Source organism: Rhinolophus sinicus, linkage group LG15, assembly GCF_036562045.2.
Source record: "Rhinolophus sinicus isolate RSC01 linkage group LG15, ASM3656204v1, whole genome shotgun sequence".
In the NCBI taxonomy this organism is placed as follows: Eukaryota; Metazoa; Chordata; class Mammalia; order Chiroptera; family Rhinolophidae; genus Rhinolophus; species Rhinolophus sinicus.
The window spans coordinates 47,466,261-47,489,681 of record NC_133764.1 but is presented as its reverse complement, the minus strand read 5'-3'; the positions used below and the strand labels follow the sequence as shown (position 1 = coordinate 47,489,681).

The window sequence follows — 23,421 nt, the reverse complement described above, 5'->3', positions numbered from 1 at the left end:
CACCACACTCTCATTACCCAATAATTTTGGCGCCTGGCACACAGTCCACTTCTTTTCCATTTCATGCCATCATTTAACACCATAATCTAATAGTTCCTAACCTCCTAGTCCAGGGACTTTCAGGTCAGTCCACTTCTGACCTTTCATTCCAGTGACTGTTGGATCCAGTCCCTATGGCTATTGACGGAACTTTGTCAAGATCTGGGGTTGTGCCTCCTTTAAAATTCTAAACTCTGGCTTCCATTATCCAACGTTAACCCATCTTCCTTCACGTCTGTCAATCTCCTGCTCGTACTCTGACTGCTCCATGACCACATGAACATGCCAATGACTCAACCGTTGTCTTTTTCCTCAGTGACTCTGTGCCTCTGGTCCTATTACCTTCCTTGTATATGACCATATGGTCCATCACCTCAACTGTATCTCAAGAACACCGGAAACTTCTTTGGTACTTTTTCCTTTTTCTGAACCTGTCTTCAAATCCCAAAACATACATCAGTCTGATCACATCTCCTCTATTCCTACACCAGGATAACTTTCAAATAGAATTTTGAATGTCATTGCAAATGAGAGTTGGGCCCTCAGTTATTTCTGACAATCCCTTCCCTCACTGCTAGTCAGGTATTTTTCCCAGTTCCACGCACTTATGTTACACATTCACACTTCCTATTTAGTCAACTTCATCTGAGACATTCCATCAGTCCCTCAAAGCCAACTGGTCCAAAACTGAAGTCAGTCTTATCCTCCTCCTATAGTCCCTATCTCGGCTAACCTTATGGGATCCCAGAATATTACCTAATCAATTACCTAAGAGTCATCCCCAACTCTCTTTATTCTCCAAATTCAATCAATAATCATATCCTCCCAACTTCTTTTTTCCATCCCTCCCTTTATCTTTCCCGACAGGACCCTTGTCCTAACCGTGTAATTGACCTCTTTTTTCATTTCAGCCTGATATGTTGTCCTCTGCTTTTCACTTAGGATTCATTCCAAATTCCTTAGACTAGCACAGAAGGCTGAAGATGATCCAGCCCCTATCTAGTCTGGACCACACATTTCTTAAAGATTGTAACCATATCTCTTTCATCTCTGCATTTATTTAGCATCATGTCTTCATTTTTGTATTTAACATTGAACACTAGACGTACTAGTTATACATGTTAAATAAAAACATCAGTCAATGTTTATGTCACTGTTCAAGGTAATTAATAGATGTCATAATCATGGTAAGACCAGAGAAGTTACCGGGATCATATATCTTTTTAAATAACACTTTTGTCCTGCTCTGGTGGTATAAAATATGTGTTTCTGTTCTTAATGGTTCTTTATATACCTCTCTGGTAATTAAGGCCCAACTGTAGCTGATAGTACCCTACTACAGTCTTACTTAACTTTTAAAACTTTATAATATCCTATGTCAGATAATGATGGTGTATTCTTCGGGTCTAGATGAAAGTAAAGGATTACTCACTCAAAATTAGAAGTCAAAATAATGAACTTAATATAGAATGAGCCCTATTATATTCAAGATAACAAACACCCTGAAGCAACAACTAGGGATGTCAGACATTAATTTTTGTAAATCATCCAATTATGCATAATTTCATGCTAATCTCAATGATGCCATTTTTATTTTGGCATGCATTACTCAAATAGAAACACCCCAATCATTGGGTATAAAAGCCCAAAGAGACCATCAGTGCACAATATTCTGTTCTCCTTTGAAGTTACAGCTGTCCACAGACAAGGCGAACGTTTCTCATACTACTATGTCTCTCCGATTTTCTAGTGGGTCCAGGCGTATTTGCTTATGGTCTGGAACTGGATCTGTCAGACCCCCCAGTGGAGGTGCAGGTTTTGCAGGTAGCAATGCATGTGGCAGCTCTGTTGCTGGAAGTGGATTTTCCTGTGCTTTGGGAGGGAGCTTGGGCAGTGTTTCTGGTGGGAACCATGCTGGTAGTGCCCTTGGAAATGCTGCATGTGCCGGCTTTGCTGGAAGTGAAGGGGGACTCCTCTCTGGGAATGAGAAGGTGACCATGCAAAATCTTAATGACCGCCTGGCATCCTACCTGGATAACGTGCGTGCTCTGGAGGAGGCAAATGCTGAACTAGAGAGAAAAATCAAGGGTTGGTATGAAAAATATGGTCCTGGATCATGCCGTGGACTTGATCATGACTACAGCAGATATCACTTAACTATCGAAGATCTTAAAAATAAGGTGAGAAATCACAATTTTAGTACTAGTCAGAGTATTTACAACTAAAAATCGCCTAACAAGAAGCATAGAATTACAATAGGAAATGCTTCATAACTGTTACCTGTAATTTATATTGTATTTACTAATTATTTATTTTGATAAATTATTCTTCTTAGTAGTCAAAAATAGGCACTTTAATTCATGAATTTCAATGTAGCTTAAATGTTACTAATCCCATTACTGTTTATTTTGAAATATATTCATTGATAAGAAAGTATCATATTCTAAGTTATATGAGAATAGAGAAGAAACAAAACCATATCTGTAATTTTTATAAGTTAAATTTTAAGCATTTTGGTTGTTACTTAAGGAAGTCAGATTTTTATGCAAAAACTTAATTGTGTAACACTTTTAATTTCCTGAATAATAAATAATAAAAGCAGACTTATTTGCTGTGTTCTCCCTTTTGATTTCTTCTAGATTATCTCTTCCACTACTGCTAATGCTAACGTCATACTGCAGATTGATAACGCTAGGCTGGCTGCTGATGATTTCCGGCTAAAGTAAGTAATAGAAAATAATCATGCTCTAGAAAAAGTTTCCTATCTATTTTATTTGTTAAATACAATTTTCAATTTCATGCCAAGTAGAATAAACTATAGCCTAAGAGATTGAAGGAAGTCACACATGTTATAATACTATAATACGATACAAAGCACGTTATAATATTTCCATCCGCTATACTCAGAATTTCTACATATTCATTATGTTGTTGGGACAAAATATCAGTGTATTTCTATGCCTGCCTAGCACAGTGCCGAGAATAAAGTAGACATTTGTAAATATTTGTTAACTAAGTAACAATATTGATTAAGATAAAATTCTAAATAGATATATTATGATTTAATTGGGATAGGCCATTGGAATTTGTGTGACTAAATATCTACAGATTATCCTGCACAGAATTGGGTGAGTGGAGTGGAGAAGGGCTTTCTTTTGTATATTTTTATGATATTTAGACTCCGAATTCAATTTTTAACTTTCTGTTGAGGTTTTATTTTTCCATCTCTTGAGGTAGTCTCACTTGTGCTGCTATTCATTTAATGCCTCCCAAGGTATGAAAATGAGCTCGCCCTTCACCAAAACACAGAGGCCGACATCAATGGGCTACGGCGAGTCCTGGATGAACTGACGCTCTGCAGGACCGACCAGGAGCTACAGTATGAATCCCTGAGTGAAGAGCTGACGTATCTCAAGAAGAACCATGAAGAGGTAGGAGAAGCTTTACTTCTAGTCACATCACAATGCTGTACATTTTAAATACGTTGAGGGGAGCCATTGAATTACAATAGGAATTCATGCTCATTATAATAACTCAAACAATGCCATGGCATGTAAAGAAAGAATTTCATTTCTCCCACTCTGCCCTTCTAATCTCATCCCCCAAACTAATAAATGTTAACAATTTGATCTGTAGCCTTCCAGTTTTTAGACTGATATAATAGTCTATCCTTCTGAATAATAATACATTCATTTTGTATTAATGCAACCATTTTTCTTTTCACTATATTATTTCTTCTATTCACATAGGCTTATCTTGAGGTCAATTTTCTCACAAAAGAGCTCTCTGACCAGGAAGATGTTAATGTTTTCTCTACTTAGTGAGTCTGGGTTTACTTTAATGTGGAACCCTGCACAATAATACCCCATTATTTGTCATATAACAGCAGGGAATTTCCCTAAGAAAATTATTATCCCAAAAGTAATTGCAAAGTCTCCAAAACCATGGATGACAAATTTTCAGAAAACAAGATAGGATGCGTGTGCCCCATCATTGGTTAAAAATGGCTAAAACACCAAATCTACTTGCCCCAAAGAAGAAAATTATGGGAGAGGGAAAGAGAAGGGAAAATTTCAAAAGGAAAAATGAAAATAAAAGAGAAACGGGAAAGGAAAGAGTGTCCCAGAGCAGAGGCCTGGAAAAGTCAGGCCACCCAAAAATATTAGCAGAAGAGTGAAAAAGTAACCCATGCATTGCAGAGGAAAAGAAACAGTCCCAGAAAAGAAGACGTAGCAACCACAGGTGTCTGGCCAGGGTGGAGTCAGGATCACAGCAGGATTCATTTTCCCCCTTAAAGACACACTAACCAAAAGGTGCCTCTGAATGTACTGAGGGTAAGAGTAAGAGCCACTCAAATCTCAACTCCTGAGAGTGTCATATCTACCACACTCACCAGTGACCAGTGTCCCTAGGATAACTTCAAGCAATTCAATTTTCAAATTTTTATAACACCAGGAATTTTTCTTCACATGAACTCTTACACAAAACGCCCAAAATATGGAAATAAAGTAATCAGTGTTCTCCTTGGATGATGTAAATCTTGTGCTCTTGGTGGACACTGGAAAGCCACTGATCTAAGGTCCCAAAAATATGGTTCAAGAAAGCAGAAATACCAACCCATCAAAAGCAGGTACAAATGAAAAAGGTCAACTACCTAAAGAACTAAGTGCAAATCACTGATAGGTTGATTTGTCCAGAAATCCTTTCTTTGATTGGGTCAGACTACTTAATGATTCCATTTGGGACATATCCTAGCACACAGGGGCCAGAGAGTGTAGTTGCTAAGAGCAGACACTCTGGAACTAGAGTACCTATCGTGTTCAAATCGCAGAGTGTTTGAATCCCAGCCTTTTAAAGTACTAAGAATCTTGGGTGATTACTTTAACCTCTCTGTGCCTCAGTTTCCTAATCTGTAAAATAAAATAGGTCTAATAATAGTACCTACCACATAGAGATGTTAAAAGAAGTGAATGAGTCAGTGAAACGTAAACTGCTTAGAACAACGTCTGGTATTAACAAGCACTCCATAAATGTTAGCTGTTGTCCCTCAGATGAGAGTTCCATGAGGGCAGGGATTTTTATTCGTTTTTTCCACTGCTCCCATCCACATCAGCGCTCCCTGACATTGAGTCAATGGCTATGTGCTTAATAACTCTCTGGTCTTTGTATCCCCTTCTCATCTAAAAGAACAGAACACTTCTTTGGAGATGTTGTGACTGTTTTTAGTTGTGGTGTTGGTTGTGGTTGTTTTGATTAACCGATAACTAATTAAATAGATGAGTGGCATGACTATGGATCGCATAAATCCGTTAAAAAAAAAATCTTGTGCCTTGAATTATACACTGGAAATTAAAGCACAGACTTTGAGATGTAAATAACACTTCAGGAAATTGCTCAGACGGCAGGTGAACACAAACGGCCCCTAAAGTCATGCTCATCTTTCCCTCCAGGAAATGAAGGCTCTGCAGTGCGCCGCGGGGGGCAACGTGAACGTGGAGATGAACGCGGCGCCCGGGGTGGACCTCACCGTCCTGCTGAACAACATGCGGGCCGAGTACGAAGCCCTCGCGGAGCAGAACCGCCGGGACGCGGAGGCCTGGTTCAACGAGAAGGTGAGGGCCGCGCACCCAGCCCTGCCCACACCTCCCGGTGGGAACAGACCCGGTTAACCCCACTGCGCCTGGCCTTCCAGAGCGCCACCCTGCAGCAGCAGATCTCCGACGACGCGGGCGCGGCCACCTCGGCCAGGACCGAGCTGACAGACATGAAGCGCAGCCTGCAGACCCTGGAGATCGAGCTGCAGTCCCTTCTGGCAACGGTAGGTGAGACAGCAGGTCAGCCTGGATTTCGTGATTCTAAAAAGTCAAACTGAAACTCTTCCCTTTTTCCCTGTTACAGCTTTACCTACAAACACTTAACAGAGAGAGCAAGAAAGACAGGGAGACACTCAGAAAGAGAGACAGACAGAGCTTTCTTCCTCCCTGAGGTCGCGGAGGATTTCGTTCCTGGCAGGGGCCCCGTGTCCATTTCACGAACTAGTTCCTTCCCCCAGGTAATTCATCTCAGCCCTGAGCAGCAAGCAGGTGCAGTATTGCCCCATCCGAAAATTAAGTGGCAGGCCTACAGTGTCAGGCGGCCATGCAAGGCCAAGCTAGTGTCACCAGCATTTCCTACTAGTGATGAAAGCCTATTAAAAGCCACTTGGGGCTTTTCATCGGGCAGAGGAAAAGAGGGTACGTATCTGATCGATAGAAGCACCATCCGTCAGCCTCTTCACCCCGTGTCCAGGGCAGAAGGCCCATCCTCATACACTCCCCAGAGCCATGCCAATTACTTCAGAGGTTACCATGGGAACAGCCCAGGACGAAAGCCAGCTTCCCTTCTGGAGTGTGAGAGGGCAGCACCCAAAAGGCTTGATTTTGAAAATTACCAGCATAGATGTGGCCCAAGGATTCCTGTCAGCATCAAAGGTTTCCTACTCCCTGAGGACACCAGGTTGTAACACACAGCAAGAGCCACTATTATACAAATGACTATAGTGATCCAAGAAAGAAAACATGACTCAAAACAAAAGGAAGATTATTTTGGTTTAGCCACCCTAAAAAGGCACGGTCCTTTCTTACCATATGGTGTTTAGATTGGAGACCTGTTTCACCACTGGTTAACCCCCAGTTAACTAGTGTGCCCCTCTTTTCCTCACTCTTGCCACCACTGCTGGCTGGTACGGGAGACCTTCCCTGCCACTTGGAGCTCCTGGAACCCTTCTCTCTTCCCCATTCCCTTCTTTCCTACAACTAGAGCCCTGAGGACCAGTTCCTAATGCTCTACCCTGAGCACCAATCCTTCTCATTTCATTAAAGGAAATAAATTCCTGAGTTCTCAGATCAATCAGAATTTAAGCATTTTCACATAGAAACAATGGTGTTAGAAAGTAGTTAGGTTTTCTCGGCAGCCAGTAGGACTATAGTTTGAGTCATGAGATAATCCACAATCAAAAGCCCATTTTAACACACAACGTCATGAATTATAGAATAATGGTGGCATAGAACTTAACTTCCATACCTGACACACTTTTGTCATACGATGAATTCTAAACACAATCTCCTATAGTTTAGGACACAAATCATGTGTAAGTTGGGAGTTGTCTAAATGTAGAAAGGTTTCATATGCTTCCCGTAGCATTCAAACTCCCAGGTTCACCCTGTCCTCCTTCCTCATCTATTAGGTTGGTGCAAAAGTAATTGTGGTTTAAAAGGTTAAAAATAATTGCAGAAACTACAATATAATGTAAGCCAACATAATATAACCAATATAACATAACCAACATAATATAAGCCAAGCTTTACAGCAGAAGGCTGTGAGCTAGAGATGCTGTCCCTTCTGCTTTAATAAGACCGGGTCTTATATTAGGTTTTGCTCCAAAAGACACATTAAGGCTTATGTTCAGGGGATATCCTCCTGAAAAAAATCATGCGAGGGCTTGTTTTCCGGTTAGGTCTTATTTGGGGGGAAACATGGTAGTAACCTTAAAAAGGAATAACACATGAAGACACCTCATCAGGAAAATTAAAGGTTAAACAGCCGAGCACACAGTTCACTGACATCCTGCCACTTGCTGCCTCACCCTCCACATTACCATCTTGCTCACCTTCCACTCCTTTGTCCCCAGAGAACCCAGCACCACCCATGTAATGTACTGGTCAGCCTGCTGGACCCAAGGTTTGCCTGTTGTGACGAATATTTTATAACTCCCTCTTTACAATCCTAGAATGAAGTCAATAGATAATTAGCAATACACACACCAAAAAATTTAAAACCAGTGTAATGGCGGCATAACTGCAATAAAAAGGAAAAATAAAAGTATTTTTAAATAAATATATTTTCTATGTAAATACTGGGCCCAACTACCCTAGCACATATAGTGAAAGAGACAGAGGCTTACACATTCCTTTGATAAGTAGGTTTTATTTTAAACAATGTAAGATCAGGAGCTGCTCCACACAAGAAGCAAAGGAAAATGAAAGAGTGGAGTGGGGGTGGATACTCGGATAATAACCAATATCAGGAGAAGTAATAACCACCCAGATGTGTTTATATATGATAAAGGGAAAAAGGAAAATGACTGTAATTGAAGTAGGGAATCACATGACAAGACAAATTACAGACTATGGAAGTAGAAATGAGGAGGTACAATATTCATGAGTAGTGTTGAAATAATGAGTTGTACTATGTTGTGAAATATATCTCTTGTCTTGAAATCCCGCCCCTTTTAAGGCATTCATTCAATCTCCAGTGCTTAAGAAAAGGCCTTTGATTGACAATTAAAAATTGAGGACGGATTAGAAAAAGAAACAGCAGCACAAAAGTTCTTGGAACAGTGGTGGGGATAGTAGCAGAATAAGATCGAAAAAAAACAAGCAACCCAAAAATAAATATGTAATTTTATAATTTTGCTACCCCCAAAAAGTATTTTCTTTTGATTTCTTATTGTGTTACTCCAAAAAAAAGTGTTTTAATGTATAGGTTGGTCAAAATATGAAATTTTACCTAAATATCATGAATGTCCATTGGAACATTGAAAAGTCTTGTGGGAAGAGGGTTATTATCCCATGTCAGGTCATTCCGTATGCCTGGCCCCCACCTAGTAAATGTCAGTCACTTCCCCTTCCTCTCCACTTTCCATTTTTATGGTGATGAGCACCACCCATTTCCAAAACTTGTCCAGGGAGCAGTACTGCCTTTTGCTTGGAAACACTGGTCTACATAGTTTTCAAAGTGGCATCATCCCTTGCTCTAACATCTTTTATGTCCTCAGAAACAATCCCTGGAGTGCTCTTTGACCGAGACCGAAGGCAACTACTGTGCGCAGCTGGCCCAGATCCAGGCTCAGATCGGGGCCCTGGAGGAGCAGCTACACCAGGTCAGAACCGAGACCGAGGGTCAGAAACTGGAGTACGAGCAGCTCCTGGACATCAAGGTCCATTTGGAAAAAGAAATTGACACCTACTGCCACCTGATAGATGGAGATGGAAAGTAAGTAACACTATTTGAAAATCCAGTTCTACCGGTACCTGTCTTAAACCACAACCATCCACTCACTGCCCGCTCCCCTTCCATGCCTTCCAAGCCTTTTCTTATTCCTACAGCAGAAAAGCATGTCCACCTCTTGCCCCTGCAGTCATCTCTTCCATAGTTTGTACATCACTGCCTCTCTCTCATCTGCCTTGGATGACCCCAGTCAACCCTGCAGAAACCCCCATTTATCATCCATGTCAATCACTATGGGTATCAAAATTCTCCCCACCCCACCTCCCAGGTTTTATCCATCTTTCAGTTCATTCCTAATATCACTGCTGCCCTGAAATAAACGTACTCTGCACAAACCCTCAGGATCTACATGTAAATATATAAATATATATAAATATATATATATATATATATATATATATATATATATATATATCCACCTTAACTTTTAAATTCTTGGGTTTAAAAAGTCAAATGGAAACAAGGTTGTTTCATATCCTCTTTTTCCATAACATGTAATTACTTTTAGCTCCTGCACACACAAAAAATTTAATATCTTTCTTTATAAAAAAACTGTCATAAAATCTGTTTTTGGCATATAAAGTTCACCTTGAATTCATGTTCACCTATTGATTCAGTGAATATTTCTCAACTGATAAAAAGAAATGTTAAAAAAATAAACTATTTTTGTTTGTTTGTTTGTTTACAGCTCATGCTCCAAATCAAAGGGCTTTGGATTAGCAAGCTCAGGGAATTCAACTAAAGGTAATAAAACCTAGTTCTATTTCTATTGCAGCAAATACTTTTACATTAATGGTAATCATGCACCATGGTAACAGTCTATATTCAAGCAATTTTAAGTAAAGTGTTTGGAACTTATAGTATTATTTTGAATGGATGAAACTATCCCAAAATATTATTATAAATCTATACTTACTCCCTCATCAAAAATGCAAATAATATATTACAACCAGCAGTGGAACTCCTTGTCATGTAATCTTTTAGGTTGAATGTGTATATTCACATATGTTTTGTTTCTAGATTTACCCAAAACCACACTGGTAAAGACGGTGGTTGAAGAGATAGATCAACGTGGTAAAGTCCTTTCATCGAGGATTCACTCCATTGAAGAAAAGACATCTAAAATGACCAATGGCAAGACAGAACAAAGGGTTCCTTTCTAGCTGTCATGTTAGAGAAAGGAATAATGTGGGAAAATATCCTGTACAACTGCATTATTCTAAATATCAAGGAGATAATAAAAATACTTCCTACCCTTAAAGACAAGTTACTTAGCAAAAATACCTGTTTTCTTCGTTAACTTTTACAGGAAGTTGGGTGTTTGTTTTCAAATAAACAAAAAAGTTGATGTGCACTCATTTCCATTCATTCATGACTAATAATAATTATTTGTGATTTTTTTTCTATGTCTGATAGAAATATATTATGAAATATATTTTAATTGCCTTTCACTGTAGTTTTGAATAATAACCAATACCACATGGCATTTAAATATTAAGCATTACTAGGCATAATCTTTAAATCTCACTATTTAAAATTTTTTTACTTAAGTATAGTTGGTATACAATATTATATTGGTTGCTACGTTAGCTTCAGGTGTACAATATAGTGATTTGGCATTTTTATACCTTACTATGTGATCACCCACTGATTCTAGTACTCATCTGTCACCATGCAAACTTATCACAATATTATTGACTATATTCCCCTTTCCCTTTTTACCCACCTCCCCACCTCTCCCTTTTGACAACTCTCCCTTTGGTCTCTGTTTCTATGAGTCTGTTTTTGCACGGGCAAATCTTGAATATTTCAGAAATTCTCCTGTGATTGAGAAGTCTCGCCCCTAGATGGCACATTCCTAGTATGTTACCCTTGATCCTATCTCAAGCTCTTCTAGAGATCTAGATACTTCCCAGGATACCATTCCCCTTATAATCAGGATTATCTCTGGAAAGATCCACAGCAATAAGCCTCGTGTTAATGACTAGTTTTCTAAAGCAAAGATCGGCAAACTTTCTGCCAAGGCCCAGATAGTAAATATTTCAGACTATGGAGGCCATAAATTCTCTATTTCAACTACTCAACTCTACCATTGTAGCAGAAAGCAGCCGTAGACAATAGATAAATGAATGAGCTTGACTGGGTTCCAATAAAACTTTATTTATGGACAAAAATTTGGAATGCAAATAATTTTGACATGTCACGAAACATTCTTCTTTTGATTTTTCAATCATTTAAAAATGTAAAAACCATTCTTAGCTCATGGACTGTAGAAAAACAGGTGGCAGACCAAATTCAACCTACCAATACCTTTTCTAGAGCTTAAAATCTCATGAGGTTGATGAACACTATAGTTATTGTGTCTTTCTATGTTCTGTATCAAATATGTGGTAGGGATTTCCAACAAACATGAAATACCCTACCTACAGGGAGAGCAGTTTTCCTATTTCTCTAATCTATGGGAATTCTAATGAGAAGCCCCAATGAGGACAGGAATTCGACTCAATAACTCAACAGTTACATGGGAGTTGTAATAAATGGTGAAGTATAGAATATTTACAAAATCTTGAGCCAAAAGTCATCAATTGAAGCAAATACTAGAAATTCATGGGGAAATAACTTCCCAAATATACAATGTATGAAGCCAGATACATAATTTGCAGGGCTCAATACTAATTGAAAATGTAGAGTCCCTTGTTCAAAAATCAGGAAAAAGGTGTCATTAATGACATTAAAATATAAAGTTTTTTTCTTTCTTCTGCAGTTATATTCTCAAATTGTCATGGTTCTAAGTAAATAAAAATTAAAAATTTAAGTTATTGGCATACATTTTACCATTCATTCTTACATTGTACAATGCCTATTTTAAATCCAAATATACAACCATTTAACTTGTATACAGAATCACCAAAATTACACAATTCATATTTTGTAGCTCAAACATGCATACCCAGTTCAACAATTAAGTTCGCGAACTTAATTGTCAGACTGATGTATTTTGTTCTTACCAAAACAGTGAGAACACTGCACCAAACGAATTGTTCTTTTACTTCTTTATATGCTCACAGTCTACCAACACTCTCCACTGTTGACCTACTGGTAAGTAAGAAAAGACAAGAAAAGGAACTGTGGGTTGCCCTATCTTTCTATGTCATTTTCAGAAGTGGTCGGCTAATATAGGAATGTAACACAAGTAAGTATATGACAAGGTTTCTCGATCATTCATGTTTCTTAGAATATCATTGCCTTTTTTCTGTATTCGAAACAAGTTCCATTTGAATGGAGCACCTGGCCCTCTTTGGGTTGTCAGAGACCCTGTTTACCGGTCATAGACATATTTACCTTGTACTCGCGTTGAGGGTCACTGAATGCCTGCACATCATGGGTCCACCAGAATGCTGTGCCTGTGGACATTGCATATGTTGCATGCACTTAGGCAGTCAGAGACAACAGCAGACAAACATTTGTCATATAGACTCCTTTGCTCACTGACCTGCCCCATTGCACCATTGGACTTCACTTACAAGACACAAGTTTAGGGATAAAATTATTAAGAACATCAAAATGGCAACAGAAAATCATTAAACCAAGTACGAGGACCTTCTGAACATGACAACTTTGAAGGCGCTATTTACTGGAATCATGGCTTCCACGGCTGTTGAGAAATCCAGAGCCATCCTAATTTTCCTGTCGTTGGATATGTCCATTCCAATTTTCCTGTCATTGGATATGTGCTGTTTTTCCTTCTGACACTTCAAGTGTCCTCTTTTTCTCCTTGTGTTTCTGACATATCTTGTACATGTGACTTGTTGTCAGGTTTTTTTCTTTTTTTTTTTTCATTTATTATGCTTGGTTCTTGGTGATCTCTTTCGATTTAGAAGCTCAGTCCTTTAGTCCTGAGTAATACTATAGACTATGTTTATAAAATAATTTCTTCATCATTTTTCCCTTTTCTCTTTTTGAAAAATGCACTAATGGTTGTTCTTCTTGGACCCAGTCTCTAATTTTCTAATCTTTTCTTGTATCCATCTTTTTATCCTTTGTTCTGCTCTTGGGGAGATTTTTTAAAGTTTATTTTCCAATCCCTCTATTGACGGTTTATTCTGAAAATTGATTTTTAATTCTAAGAGCTTTCTCGTGTTCTTCTGTTCAATTTTAATGATATTCTATTCATGTTTCAAATATGCAGTGTTTTGTTACTTCTAGGAATATTAATTATAGGTATTAATAGTTTTTTGTTTAAAGTTTTCTTGAACTTTCTTTATTGTCCCTGAGTGTTATTTTTCACTTCTTTCTTTGAGTCATGTTTTCAGTCTATGGTGATATTTGAAATTCTGTTTAAGAATAAGGCTTTAGGTAGTACCCTCAGTGGTCCCCCAGATTTTCTCTGCTTCATCAGTGTTTGGACAGAGCAGACACAGGGATGCCCCTTCTTTCACCTTCCAACCACCCTTCAACCTCTTTTCCAGTCGCAACCCTCGGAGCCATCTCAGCCATCCTCGGCCTCCAAGACCAGTCAACACCATTTTTTTTTAGCTTAACTCCTTATTGCTGAGCAACCATGAGCTCCAAAGTTGGTCAGAATTATTCCACCAAAGTGGAGGCCACTGTCAACCACCTGGTCAACCTGCACCTCCTACATTTACCTCTCTCTGGGCTTCTATTTTGACCACAATGATATGGCTCTGGAGGCGTGGGCCACTTAGTCTGCAAGTTGGCCAAGGAGAAGTGCAAGGGTGCTGACCATCTCTTGAAGATGCAAAACCAGCATGGTGGCCGTTCCCTCTTCCAGGACCTGCAGAAGGCTTCTCAAAATGAGTGGGATAAAACTCAGGATGCCATGGAAACCGTCATGGTCATGAAGAAGAACCTGAATGAGGCCCTTTTGGATCTGCATGCCCTGGCTTCTGGCAGCACAGATCCCCATCTCTGTGACTTCCTGGAGAGCCACTTCCTAGGTAAGGAGGCACAACTCATCAAGAAGATAAGCGACCATCTGACTAACCTCCGCAGGCTGGCTGGCCCCCAGGCTGGGCTGGGCGAGTATCTCTTTGAAAGGCTCACCCTCAAGCACAACTAGGAGCCTTTGGAGTCCAGAGGCCTTTAAGGGAACCCTCTGCATCCCCCTGGTGTTGAGCTTCTGCCAGAGCCTCTCCCTGAAACCACTAGGCAGCCTTCTAACCAGACTGGAGCTCTCTCCCATGCCATGGACCAAACTGAAATAACAAAGCTTTTTGCAGGAAAAAAAGAAAAGTGAGGCTTTAAATATTTGGAAGCTCTGTGTGTGCACGTATTTCACTCCAGGGTGGTTATGTGGTGAGATTTCTTTTGTGGGAAACACTCAAATACCTGTATCTGAAGATCTTTTTTTATTTAGGATTCTATAGCTTCCCTAGAGAAGAACCCAACAACCAGAGCTGACTACATAATTTGCAAGGCCTAGTATATAATGAAAACCCTGGACCCCTTGTTCAGAAGTCAGGAAAAAGTTCAGTTAGATGTACTAAAACAAATAGTTTTTCTTTAGAAATATTCTAGTACTTAGAACACAGAGGTAATATATATATATATATATATATATATATATATATATATATATATATATATATAAAATGTTAAACTTATTAACCTACAAGTTGCAAAAAATAACATTTTTGATATCATTTTATACAATACAATAAATTATAATGCTTTATTAATGTGACCTCTTGAATAATCAACAGATTTTTCTGGCTCGCTTTTCTGCAAATTCACTTATTAGGTCATGAAAATTTATATTTTCAGCAACTTCATTTCAATCCATATAATTGAAAGTGATCAGTCATTCTTGGCAAAGACTTCAAATAATCTCAAATGGAAAGAACAACATGAACAAAGACCAAAAGGGAGTGAGAGGAGACTAATAAAAGAATGGACAAGTAAGTTAGGTAGAAACTACATCAAGAAGAGTCTTAAATGTCAGGCAAGGAGGCTTCATCTAGCTTATAGTTGATGGATTTTGAACTAGAGGAGAGAAAGGGAAGAAATATTTACTACGTATTATTGACAACCATAATTGCTTTACCTATTTAACTACCCTTTAATAGCCTCACAACACAAGGACTAATGTCTCCATCTTAGAAATGAAAACCCAGCCTCAGAGAGAATGAACTTTGCATTGGTCCCACAACTAGAAAATGGCAGAACTGGGATATGAATGCTGACATAACTGATTCAAGAGTCCACGTTCTTTCATAAATGGTGTTGTATTTCAGGAATGATACTTTGGCAGCCACCTGCCTACTGACCATAATGGAAAGAAAAAAGACATGAAACCAGAAATCCAATTAAGGTTCTAATAATTGAGATGAAAGAAAATGATAGTGTCAAGGAAACTAGAAAAGAGAAAAATGCTGCAAGAGACACTGCAGAAGTAGATTCAATAGGACCTACTGACTTGTTTGATGTGGGCTATAGAAAAATGACAGTAGTAATCTTAAGCATGACTCAAGGGAATTCCACTAAGTAATGAAGAAAGATGCAAAAGATCAAATTTTGATGCAAATGTAATTGCATGTTGAGTTGGAAGTCACGACTGAACATCCAAGTAGAAATGTCCGGAAGGCATAGTAAGGTGTGGGTCTAGAAAGGGGAAGAGGCCAGTGCTGAAGATGTATATTTAGAAACAATTCACATTGAGCCAGAGCCACAAGAAAGGATGAGATCACCAAGGGAGAGTGAGTAGAAAACAAGCGCACCAAGCACAAAACTGTAAGGAATGGCAAATTTTAGAGCATAGAGAAAGAAAGAAAAGGAGCAAACGGAGACGCAGAAGTATTCTCAGAGAGGAATTGTTTAAAACTCAGTAAAATTGGGCTGGTCAGTATCAAAAGTGTCTAAAAGGATGTAGGAGAATAAATATGAGAAACAATGACTGAATTAGAGATGTGTGGTAACCAGCAATCTTTGAGAGCTTATTTTCATAAAGTGGTGGAACCAAAAGTCAGTAGTGAGTAGGAACTAAAAAGTGAAGGAAGTGAACGCAGCAAATTTTTCTAGAAATAATGAAAGGAAGAAATGTAAAAATACAAGAAATCTAGAAATAGAATGGGAACATACAGGCCATAGTCTAGTCCCTTCGTTTTACAGATGTGGAAGGTGAGGCCTCAAGAGTTTAACCAATACCTTTACTTAGCCTGGTTAGCAGCAGAGGTTAGACAGAAAACTAGCAAAGATAAAATGGTAACTCAGTAGGAATGAGGATCAAGGAAAGACTTTCTGTCTCCAAACAAGAGTCCATTTAGCTCCTCAGTTTTCCTTTAGGACCTGCTCCTTCTTCTCCTACCACAAGCCCATTGTCTCAAAATGATTTTCAATCTGTCTGAATGAAAGATCATATTATTCATAGAAAACTATAACTATGATACCTCACTTGCTGGGGGAAAAAAATACTGTTGGCTCTGATCAAAGGGAAGAGAAATTTGTCTACCACACTTTTTCCCCGCCACACTTTTTTATTCTTATAGGAATTGTATAGTCCTGAAGCCTGGAAGACAGGAAGGCTTACTCATACTAAATTTGAAATGCATCACTATAATAATCTTGATAATACTCCTCCCTGTCCCATTTCGGAGATAACAAATAACCCCAAGGTAACTATCCACCTACGGAAATGGACACAGTAGGGTAAAGACAGTCATTTAAAAAAAAAAAAAGTCACCCAATTATGAATAATTCATGATGAGCTGGCAAACACCATTTTGCTATGGGTAGCAAAGTTCATCAAGAAACACCCCGATAACGAGTATATAAAGACTACCTAGACTGTTTGAGCAGGACATTCGCCATCAGAGCTTTACTCCAGGCACAAGCACTCCAGTCTGGACACTATGTCTGTGCGCTTTTCTTCTGCATCCAGACGCCTTGGTTCTTGCCAGGGCGTGGGCTCCGTGCGGCTGTCCAGTGCGGGAGCCGGAAACACAAGCGGTGTGCCAGGCTTTGGAAGCGGCTTCTCTTGCGCCTTTGGGGGGAGCTCATCTGCAGGCGGCTATGGTGCGGGGCTGGGCGGGGGAAGTGCTTCCTGTGCTGCCTTCCTTGGGAACGAACATGGCCTCCTCTCCGGCAATGAGAAGGTGACTATGCAGAACCTCAACGACCGCTTGGCCTCCTACCTGGAGAATGTGAGAGCACTGGAGGAGGCCAACGCCGACTTGGAGCAAAAGATCAAAGGGTGGTATGAGAAATTTGGGCCTGGTTCTTGCCGCGGTCTTGAGCATGATTACAGCAGATACCTCCCGATAATTGATGACCTTAGGAGCCAGGTAAGAAACACGATGTCCTAGAGTGATACCTGTAAGAGTGTTTAGCCGCGCACACAAATGTATAAGATTTCACACCCAGCAGAGCTTTGTTCTACCTTCTAATTTTCAGTAGCTCATTATTAACATTAAAATTCTAATCTTTGAACATTCCTCGCCTAGCATCTGGCATGAGGTGTGCATATTTATGCTTTTAATAATATTAAAATATCAAAAACTTCCCAGTGTCTCCAGCTACATATTTATGAGCTTTTCCATAGAAAGAATTTTTTATGGGTGGGGTGAGGAATAAAAGAGGCTGGAATTAAATTTCCCATTTTCAAAATAATCATCTTATGATCAGAGACAGAGTGCTAGAAATAATTATCATTTCATAGGTGACTTTTTTCAAGGAAATTTGAAATTTAAAAAAATATTTCCTCACTCTCAACTAACTCTCCAATTATCAGATAATTTCTGCAACTACAAGTAATGCCAGTGTTATCCTACAAAATGATAATGCAAGACTAACAGCTGATGACTTCAGACTAAAGTAAGTAGAGCTGAAGAGAAACCCCAAAATTTATCTAAACATTTCACTCCTTTATTTAGGCTATTTGAGGTTGGCTCAATTCTTTGTTTTTATTTGCTTGCTTTACACTAAATGCCTATTAGAACAACTAGCTGAATTATATATTTTACTTTGGAAATTTGGGGGCTGACATGGATGAGTGCCAAGAACACATGAAAGAGAATTTTGAGTATCGACCATTCTCTTGCTTCAAAGCAATTACTTTACTGCATTATTGGCGATCTAACTGAAGTTTTTAGTATATTTTAGCAGTTTGAACCTCAAAATTTAATTCGCGTTTTATGATAACCCTTAAAAGTGACGTGACTAATGAAACTTTCAAATATTTTCTAAGGTTCGAAAATGAACAGGCCCTTCACCAGAGCGTGGACGCGGATGTCAGCGGTTTGCGCAGGGTCCTAGATGAGCTCACTCTGTGCAGAACCGACCTAGGGATCCAGCTAGAAACTCTGAGCGAGGAGCTGGCTTACCTCAAGAAGAATCACGAGGAGGTAGATGCTCTGTCTCCCCCAATTTCACAATCTGCCTTCCTCTCAAATTTAAAAAATGAACTTCAGGTGACAAATACAATGCTTTACATCACTATTCAGGAAAGAACTGTCAGTTTCTCCACGTGGCTTAGATTGTTTGAACATGTGTCTATTCATCCCCCCTAAAAGAAATCAACGCTTTAAAAAAAGTTTCTAACTATCTGGATCATGTCTGTCTGGCTCCTTTAAAAATATTCAGATCCTAACATGGTTAAACAAAATTTTTCCAGGAAATGAAGGCTCTACAGTGCGCCGCTGGGGGCAACGTGAATGTGGAGATGAACGCGGCGCCCGGGGTGGACCTCACCGTCCTGCTGAACAACATGCGGGCGGAGTACGAAGCCCTCGCGGAGCAGAACCGCCAGGATGCAGAGGCCTGGTTCAACGAGAAGGTGAAACCACGCTAGGGCGAGCTTACATGGTACTGGTGCTGAAGCAAGCGTCACCCTAACAGTCACCCTAACACAACTCCTAACGTTTCAGAGCGCCTCGCTGCAGCAACAGATTTCTGACGATGCCGGCGCCACCACCTCAGCTCGGAATGAACTTACTGAGATGAAACGTACTCTTCAAACCCTGGAGATTGAACTTCAGTCCCTCTTAGCAATGGTAAGTAAAAATTACAAAATGAAACAAAAAATGATTTGCTTTAGAAGTTGAGAAAACAAATGTAAAGAGTTTTCTTCCACATGATAGTACTTATTTTCGTTTTTATCCACTAATTACTATGCTTGAAACAAGACATTTGCATTTCACACAGTCGAATCCTCTGTGCCTGAAAAGTATACCTAGCTGCTAATAAGTATTAAACATTAGAAATTATCAAATACAATTTTTTTTTAGGTACTCAAAGAAGAAAATAGATTTTACCACAAATCCTCTGTCTCAAAAGATCAAAAACCACGGTCCATGGAGTACAAAATTATGTTTGTTCCCCTCCTATTTTCTTCACCTAGCATTCCTTTTGGCCACTTAATTAAGAGCTCTTACAAGATCCTTTTAAGTGGCATAAACAAGAAGCAAAGTAGAGGCATGAAGGTTGCCTACACAGCTAAACATGAATGATAATAATAATAATAATAACCTTTTTTATTAAGGGTTTGCCCAGCACTTTCACCCACATGAGTCCACAAGAACCCTGGGGCTTGGGCAGGGCAGACTTTATACTTCATATCATTATTTCCGAAAGAAGAATCTGAAATTCAAAGAAGTTAAGCAGTTGGATACGAAGGAACCAGAACTTCTCCAAATTTTCTAACTCCCAAGTCTATACTTTTTCCACTATGGCTAGTAAACCTCCAGAGTTTATTTACAAAAGAGGCTATGAACGTATATAAAATTAGGACTTCATATTAAAATTCTTACAGATGAAAGAGTAAGACACTCCCATCTTTATTCCATGTAAAATTACAGCCAGCATCGCTCTGGGGGATAAACCCTATATAAACCCATGTGGATTCACAAGCCAATGAATCAAACTATTTAATGCTGTAAAAGGCCACTCTTTTCTTTGGGTCATTCTAATTTCTGGAAAGTATATGCACTCAACTACAGAGTTATTTTTTAAAGAAGAGCTATGATCCTCACGAGAAAAGGATGTAACATGATTAGAAATGAGTTAACAAAGTATAGGGGAACTTTTATTCCTGGGGAAAGTGGCAAATTGTGTCTGACTCTACAAACACAGGCCATATCGGTGGACAGGAGGGAGGAGGGTCTTTAGACTGTGCCCTGTAAGAAAACCACTTCATCTTTGCTAACACTCCTGGGTCTATGAGTAACATTCACCACCAACTGTGTTGTTCTCAAATAGAAAATTAGTATGACATCTAATAATGGCAATAATTAATATTGAACAAGTGGAATCTTTCAGATAAGTGTGGTTATTTGTGTTATGCAAGGATAACTCTCCTAAGTATCTCTTAAGTGCTTTGCCTTATTTTAAAATACTACTGGGACATTATTTTATACTAAACTATGTCTTACTGATCCACAGAAACAATCCCTGGAGTGCTCCTTGACGGAGACCGAAGGCAACTACTGTGCGCAGCTGGCCAAGATCCAGGCTCAGATCGGGGCCCTGGAGGAGCAGCTGCACCAGGTCAGAACCGAGACCGAGGGACAGAAACTGGAGTACGAGCAGCTCCTGGACATCAAGGTCCACTTGGAAAAAGAAATCGAGACCTACTGCCGCCTGATAGATGGAGAGGATGGGTAAGTACTGCTTCCATTGAGAAAACAATTTATTTTAAGGTTATTGAAGATTTTTTGAAATCACGTACAAAGTATTTATGGTCTGCGTCATGTGTACATAAACCTTCCTAGTGTTACTTAAGAATCCAATGATCTTCCATCTTAAATCATTATTTTTAGTTTCCTCAGCAAAACACAAAAATCATAAATAGTGAAATCATAAATACAAGCTCTCTATATTTTTACAGCTCTTGTGTTAAAGCAAAAGGCTACAAAGGACCAGGAAATCAGATTAAAGGTAAATAAAAGCTGTGTTGAACATCCAATGTTTATTTGTATATGTTTCAAATGTTGAGTTAATTTAATAAATTGTGAACTTGATAAATTCTAACAATTCATCTGTGTCATTTTAGATTCATCAAAAACCACTCTGGTTAAAACAGTTGTTGAAGAAATAGATCCTCATGGTAAAGTTCTCTCATCCAGAGTTCACACCATGGAAGAGAAATCCACCAAAGTCAACAACATGAAGAGTGAACAGAGGGTGCCTTCCTGAACCCCAAAAAAGGATCCCTAAATTAAAATACCAAGTTGAAGCTAGATTACTAAATAAGGGACCACTTATTTTTCTGCTTTTCTCCCAATAAATTAAGACAAACTATTTTTAGAATAGTAACATTTCTTTGGCTTTCTCTGTGGTGGTGTTTCAATAAAAGTTCTTCCTGTTGCAAATCATCTTCACTAGTTCTGGTCAATCTTTGCATTTTAAACATAACCCCCAATTGGAGCTGAATTTTGTTTTTAATTTCTTCTGTTTAATTCAATGTTGTTCACAAGTTAGGAGTAAGTTTAACAGGTAAACTAATTGGAGTCTTTTTCACATTTCTGTAAAATTTACAATTTTCCTTCCTTCTATAAATACTAAGCACACACGAAGTGCTAGTAATGAGAATAAAATAGTAAACAAAATCTAATCCCTGAGTCCAACATGCTTATAGAAGTGGAAATAAGGAGTTGAAGAATCAGAAACATCCTAAAAATAAAGAAAAAATATTAGATGATGCTATCCGAAGGAAAAGAAAGAGATGTGGAGAGTAAGTAGTGCAAGTGGGGAATTCCACAATGTTAGGCCACAAAACAAATCTTAACAAATTTAAGAAGATTGATATCATATCAAATATCTATTTCAGCTACAATAGTAAGAAACTAGAAATCAATAACAGGATGAAAATGGAAAATTCAAAAATATGTAGAAATTAAATAACACACTCCCAAACAAATCAATAAGTCAAAGAAGAAATCCAAAAGGAAATTTTAAAAATCTTCAGACAAATGAAAATGAAAATACAATGTACCACAACTTACAGGATGCAGCAAAAGCAGTTCTAAGAGGAAACATTATAGTGATAACTGCCTACATTAAGAAAGAAGAAAGATCGCAAATAAACTATCTAACTTTACACATTAAGGAACTAGAAAAAGAAAAAACTTTAAAAAAAAACCAAGGTTAGCAGAGGAAGGAAATGATAAAGACTAGAGCAGAAATAAATAAAGACTAGAAAAATGATAGAAAAGACCAACAAAACTAAGAGTTGGTTTTTTTGAAAAGATAAAATTGACAAATCTTTAGTTAAACTACCAAGAAAAAAAAGGGAGAGAAGACTCAAATAAAATTATAAATGACAGAGGAGACATTACAACTGATGCCAGAAATACAAAGGATTATAAGAGAATACTAGAACATTTATATGCAAACAAATGGCAAAATCTAGAAGAAATCAATGAATTACCAGAAACAGGCAACCTACCAAGACTAAAGCAGGAAGAAATAGAAAATCCAAATAGACCAGTAATAAATAAGGAGATTGAATTAGATCAAAAATCTCTCAAAGAAAAGCCCAGGACCATGTGGTTTCACTGGTGAATTCTACCACTCAAAGGGGAATTAACGTCAATCCTTCTCAAACTCTTCCAAAAAATTGAAGAAGAGGGAACATTTCCAAACTCATTATACAAGGCCAGTATTACTCTAATACCTAAACCAGACAAAGAGCCTACAAGAAAAAGAAAATTACAGGCAAATATTCCTTATGAACATAGATGCAAAAATCCTCAACAAAATTCTAGCAAACCAAATTCAATAGCATGTTAAAAGGATCGTATACCATGATCAAGTGGGATTTATCTCTGGGACACAAAAATAGTTCAACATATAAATAAAAAATGTGATATACCATATAACCAAAAGGAAACATAAAAATCATATGATCATCTCAACAGATACAGAAAAAGCATTTGACAAAATTCAACATCCTTTCATGATAAAACTGATCAAAATATTAGGTATAGAAGAAATATGCCTCAACATAATAAAGGTCATATATTACAATCCCACAGCCAATATCACACTTGATGATAAAAAAAACTGAAAACTTTTCCTCTATATCAGGAACAAGACAAGGATATCCCCTCCTGCCACTTTTATTCCATACAGCCTTAGAAGTCCTGACCAGAGAAATTAGGCAAGAAAAAAAAAAAAAAAGGCACCCAAATTAGAAAAGAAGACATAAAATTGTCTCTGTTTGTCAATGAGATGATCTTATATATAGAAAACCCTAAAGACTTCACCAAGAAAACTATTAAAACTAATAAACAAATTCAGTAAAGTTGCAGGATGCAAAATCAACATTAAAATATCAGCTGCATTTCTATATACTTACAACAAATTATCCAAAAAGGAAAT

General features: G+C 38.4%; 2 protein-coding genes and 1 pseudogene across 2 annotated transcripts; all 3 read left to right on the top strand.

The window, feature by feature from the left end:
* The first annotated feature begins 1,411 nt into the window (after positions 1–1,411).
* Positions 1,412–10,401, top strand: KRT28 (keratin 28). Its single transcript, XM_019747551.2, has 8 exons — positions 1,412–2,219; positions 2,679–2,761; positions 3,314–3,470; positions 5,490–5,651; positions 5,732–5,857; positions 8,855–9,072; positions 9,776–9,831; positions 10,108–10,401. The coding sequence occupies exons 1-8, from the start codon at positions 1,770–1,772 to the stop codon at positions 10,248–10,250; spliced, it is 1,395 nt and encodes a 464-aa protein (XP_019603110.2). The 5' UTR covers positions 1,412–1,769; the 3' UTR covers positions 10,251–10,401.
* Positions 10,402–13,648: 3,247 nt separating this feature from the next.
* On the top strand, positions 13,649–14,167 carry LOC109455756 (ferritin light chain; annotated as a pseudogene).
* Positions 14,168–16,955: 2,788 nt separating this feature from the next.
* KRT27 (keratin 27) lies at positions 16,956–21,234 on the top strand. Its single transcript, XM_019747552.2, has 8 exons — positions 16,956–17,387; positions 17,834–17,916; positions 18,290–18,446; positions 18,716–18,877; positions 18,969–19,094; positions 20,482–20,699; positions 20,927–20,976; positions 21,092–21,234. Exons 1-8 carry the CDS (start codon positions 16,956–16,958, stop codon positions 21,232–21,234), a joined length of 1,371 nt encoding a protein of 456 aa, XP_019603111.2.
* Positions 21,235–23,421: the final 2,187 nt, after the last annotated feature.